The 5,241-nt window shown below is 39.0% G+C and overlaps 1 protein-coding gene across 1 annotated transcript in view; it reads left to right on the top strand.

Annotated features, from left to right (window-relative positions):
- The window catches only part of LOC104709396 (pentatricopeptide repeat-containing protein At2g13600-like), a 5,110-nt gene continuing 2,666 nt past the window's right edge, over nucleotides 2,798-5,241 (top strand). The window contains exons 1-2 of the mRNA XM_019233387.1: nucleotides 2,798-3,815; nucleotides 4,588-5,236. Of these exons, the coding sequence (XP_019088932.1) occupies nucleotides 2,893-3,815; nucleotides 4,588-5,236 (1,572 nt within the window). The 5' untranslated portion in view covers nucleotides 2,798-2,892. The remainder of the gene's footprint in view (nucleotides 3,816-4,587; nucleotides 5,237-5,241) is intronic.

Raw genomic sequence — 5,241 nt, 5'->3', positions numbered from 1 at the left:
CAAGAAAACTTGTCAGCAGCTGAACATATGGAGGAGCACCAACAACAAAGAAATCTGCTCCATATGTTTGAAATCACCATTATTTCTTGATTCTCATAATTTGTGGTCATTATATACAAAGAAACATTAAAACACTAAGGTTGTTTATTGAAGAATTTGGATTTCTATGATTTTGATTTGTTTTTTACATGTGAAGTGGATTATGTTAAAATTTTGTGGTTATTACATACAAAGTAACCTTAAAAGACCAAATTTTTATATTTTGGTTCTAAGTTTTCTAATTTAATTTTATATTTTGGTAATATACTTTAGTTGTACCAGTTGTACTTAGTTGTACCAAGAAAGGACAACTCAAAATTTATACAAATACTACTCAGTTGTACCTGTTAAACTCAGTTGTACGAATTAGAAACAGAACAAATACAAACACTATCGTTCCTAAAATCAATTTTGGTCACCATCATTGTCCAACCACTCACTCGTACCAGTCGGGGTTCTTCGACTTCTTCTTACCTCTTTTGTCTCTATCTTCTCTAACATATGCGTACCTTCTTTTTTGTCTTCCTACTTGTTTAACATCATAATCTGGAGGCAAGATTAACCGTTTCATCGTCTCCTTGGGAACAATCCATTGACAACTATGGGGAACCGGATAAATCGTCCTTGAATACGCCAAAACCCAAAGCTCAATCCAGTAATATTTTGAGCACAAGTCATGTAACTGTATCTCAGGATCTGCTTCCTTCTTTGCTTCTCTTGCAGCTGCTACTTCATGCACACATGGATATTTGTTTATATCAAATTGTTTATAGCTACACGTTTTGCTTCTCAAATTAACCACATATTGTAGACCATCACTACCTATCACACTATATTCAAGTCGGTAACAGTTTAGCTCATTCACCACCAACATTTTTGCTTCCTTACATGTTTTGTGAAGTTCTTTCTCAACAAAAGGAACCAGCTTCTGTGCAGTTGATATTTCTGCAGAAGCTTTTCTATGTTTAGCAAACCACTCAATCATTTTCTCGATAATAGCATCTATCATTTGTAACAGTGAGTAGTTCCTTGCATTTTCTAAAACACCATTAATCGATTCAACAGCATTGCTTGTGTCTAGGTTGTAATTTTTCTCCAAGAAAATAACATCTAGCCCAGTGCTTTATCTTCGTGTGCTCATCTAGATACAAACGTGCCGAATGATATGTTGACAAAAAATCACCATAAAGCTGTAAGAACTCTGCCTCCGTATAAGCCCGAGCACATTGCCTTAACTTTTTGGCACGTATTGCTTTATTTACTCCAATAACTTTTCCTTTCACATTCTGAGACAAATGGTAGATACAATGCCCATGGTGAGACAATGGATAGAGCATTGCTATTGCCCTGAGGAGACTGAAGTTTCTGTCAGAAACAAACACAATTTCAGCTCCATCTGGTATAAGCGATTTGAGCTTTTCGAGAAACCAAAACCAACTTTCATTATTCTCGCCATCCACTACACCAAAAGCAAGCGGATAATGGTGATGATCGGGATATTGAGCTGTAGCAACAAGTAGCACTCCACCATATGCAGTCTTAAGGTGGGTTCCATCCAAAATGATCACTTTTCTCATGACTCGAAAGCCTTCAATGGAAGCTCCTAATGCGAAGAACAAGTACTTAAACTTATGTTCCTCATCCACTTCCACATATGAAACTGTATCAGGATTCATCTTTTCTAACATGAACATATATGAATACATAAGCCTAAAACCTTCCTCTGGGGTACCTCGAACATCATCTGCAGCTTCTTTTTTTCCTCTCCATGCGGTAGAGTATGACACCTGCACACCAAATCTTCTTTGAACCAAGTGAATGAGAGCTTTTGAAGTTGGCGTGGCAATTTTACCCGGATAATCTGCAGCCAATAAAGAAGCAACCATATTTGGTGTACCTTTCCTTCTAATTCGCCCTGTACTTGTTCTTGAACGAGAGCACGTATGAATATTTCTATGAGTTCTTATAGAGAAAGGCTTAGACTTATCACTCCTTGCAGCTCTTGCGTACCAATTGCAACCATTCTTTGCTTCAGAACATTTTGCCACATATCTCAACGGCTCCGACTTCTTTGCAACAAACTCAAAACAATTCTTATGTCCAGCCTTTTCAATTAGACTTTGTATTGCTTCTTTACTTCCAAATTCCTGGCCTATCGTAAAATCAAGACCATCTTCCCATAAAAGAGGTTCAGACTTGTTTCCTTCTACATCTCTATCTTCATTCTTGACGACCACCAGATTTTGTAGTGATGGTTCTCTTACGTACATATCTATGATACCACCACTACCACTACCATTCGTTCCACCAACTAGAGCAATCTCTTTATTCGTTACATCAATTAGAGCAATCTCTTTATTCGCTCCACCACTATCATTCACTCCACCACTATCATTCGCTCCGCCAATTAGAGTAATCTCTTCATTATTTGGAAAATCCTTTATCAAAACTTGGTCAAACCCCTCATTTTCATCGATCCCCTGATTTTGTCTCAGATTTTTCATAGTCTCATCTATTCTTATCTTGCTGCATATCTTCTCAACCAACTTAGCATATGATACATCACTAGATGATGTCTTCATAAGAAAAGAATACACTTCCATAATAAAGAGGAGAATTCAAAAATCGTTCCAAAAATAAGAGGGGAGCTCAATAATATCGGACCGTTTTAAGAGAGAAAGTTTAAATTATTGGTTATTTTTTTTATTTTTTTATTTTTTTATTTTGAGGGTAGAGTGGGATTTTGATATTATTGGAAAAGATATGGATAGTGAGAATAAGTAGGGGTTTTATAGAATGAAATTGGAGCAAAAGGGCTAGAGAGATTTTAATCCTTCAAACGACGATAATGGAATGAGACAACCATTTCTCAAGCTCGCTTGTGATCTCTCTTCTCTCACGGATTCTTCACCATTCGCAAAGCTTCTTGATTCATGCATCCGAGCCAAGTTATCAGCAACTGATGTCCGTTGTGTCCATGCTTCTATCTTCAAATCCGGTTTCTCAAACGAGGTCTTTATACAGAATCGTCTCATTGACGCGTATGCGAAATGTGGGTCACTTAACAATAGTCGCCAACTGTTCGACGAAATGCCTGAACGAAATGTTTACACTTGGAACTCTGTTGTGACGGGTTTGACCAAGTTAGGTTTTTTAGATGAAGCTGCTTCTTTGTTCCGGTCAATGCCTGAACGCGACCAGTGTACTTGGAATTCCATGGTTTCGGGTTTTGCTCAGCATGATAGATGTGAAGATGCTTTGTTTTATTTCGGTATGATGCATAAGGAAGGGTTTGTGCTAAATGAATATACTTTTGCTAGTGGTCTTAGCGCTTGTTCAGGTCTGAATGATATGAATAAGGGTGTACAAATACATTCTTTGATTGCGAAGTCGCCTGGTTTGTCAGATGTGTATATAGGTTCTGCTCTTGTTGATATGTATTCCAAATGTGGTAACGTCAATGATGCTCAGCGGGTTTTTGATGAGATGGGTGATAGAAACGTTGTCTCTTGGAATAGTTTGATTACATGCTACGAACAAAATGGTCCTGCCCTGGAAGCTCTCAAGGTTTTCCAAGTGATGTTGGAGTCTAGGGTTGAGCCAGATGAGGTTACATTAGCAAGTGTGATTAGTGCCTGTGCAAGCTTGTCGGCGATTAAGGTTGGTCAGGAAATTCATGGCCGTGTTGTTAAAAACGATAAGTTAAGGAATGACATCATTCTAACCAATGCTTTTGTGGATATGTATGCAAAGTGCAGCAAGATAAGTGAAGCTAGGTTCATATTTGATAGCATGCCTATCAGGAATGTAATTGCAGAAACTTCCATGATCAGTGGGTACGCAATGGCTGCAAGCACTAAGGCAGCTAGACTCATGTTCACCAAAATGGCGGAGAGGAATATTGTTTCATGGAATGCGCTAATTGCTGGCTATACTCAAAATGGGGAAAACGAAGAAGCACTGAGTCTCTTTTGTCTCTTAAAGAGGGAATCAGTATCCCCAACCCACTATACCTTTGCAAATATCCTCAAGGCATGTGCAGATCTTGCCGAGTTACATCTCGGCATGCAGGCTCATGTCCATGTCTTGAAGCATGGGTTTAAGTTTCANGGGTCTGAATGATATGAATAAGGGTGTACAGATACATTCTTTGATTGCAAAGTCGCCTGGTTTGTCAGATGTGTATATAGGTTCTGCTCTTGTTGATATGTATTCCAAATGCGGTAACGTCGATGATGCTCAGCGGGTTTTTGATGAGATGGGTGATAGAAACGTTGTCTCTTGGAATAGTTTGATTACATGTTATGAACAAAATGGTCCTGCCCTGGAAGCTCTCAAGGTTTTCCAAGTGATGTTGGAGTCTAGGGTTGAGCCAGATGAGGTTACATTAGCAAGTGTGATTAGTGCCTGTGCAAGCTTGTCGGCGATTAAGGTTGGTCAGGAAATTCATGGCCGTGTTGTTAAAAACGATAAGTTAAGGAATGACATCATTCTAACCAATGCTTTTGTGGATATGTATGCAAAGTGCAGCAAATTAAGTGAAGCTAGGTTCATATTTGATAGCATGCCTATCAGGAATGTAATTGCAGAAACTTCCATGATCAGTGGGTACGCAATGGCTGCAAGCACTAAGGCAGCTAGACTCATGTTCACCAAAATGGCGGAGAGGAATATTGTTTCATGGAATGCGCTAATTGCTGGCTATACTCAAAATGGGGAAAACGAAGAAGCACTGAGTCTCTTTTGTCTCTTAAAGAGGGAATCAGTATCCCCGACCCACTATACTTTTGCAAATATCCTCAAGGCATGTGCAGATCTTGCAGAGTTACATGTCGGCATGCAGGCTCATGTCCATGTCTTGAAGCATGGGTTTAAGTTTCAATCTGGTGAAGAAGCTGATATATTTGTTGGCAATTCCTTGATAGATATGTATGTAAAATGTGGTTGTGTAGAAGATGGTTATCTTGTATTTAGGAAGATGATGGAAAGAGATCGTGTTTCCTGGAATGCGATGATTATTGGGTTTGCCCAAAATGGTTATGGAAATGAGGCTCTTGAGTTGTTCAGAGAAATGCTTGATTCTGGAGAAAAACCAGATCACATTACCATGATTGGTGTCCTCTCTGCATGCGGACATGCTGGATTTGTTGAAGAAGGACGACATTACTTCTCTTCCATGACCAGAGATTTTGGTGTGGCTCC

Source organism: Camelina sativa, chromosome 1 (assembly GCF_000633955.1).
Source record: "Camelina sativa cultivar DH55 chromosome 1, Cs, whole genome shotgun sequence".
Lineage (NCBI taxonomy): Eukaryota > Viridiplantae > Streptophyta > Magnoliopsida > Brassicales > Brassicaceae > Camelina > Camelina sativa.
The sequence above is the reverse complement of the archived record's forward strand: the minus strand, read 5'-3'. Positions and strand labels throughout refer to the sequence as shown.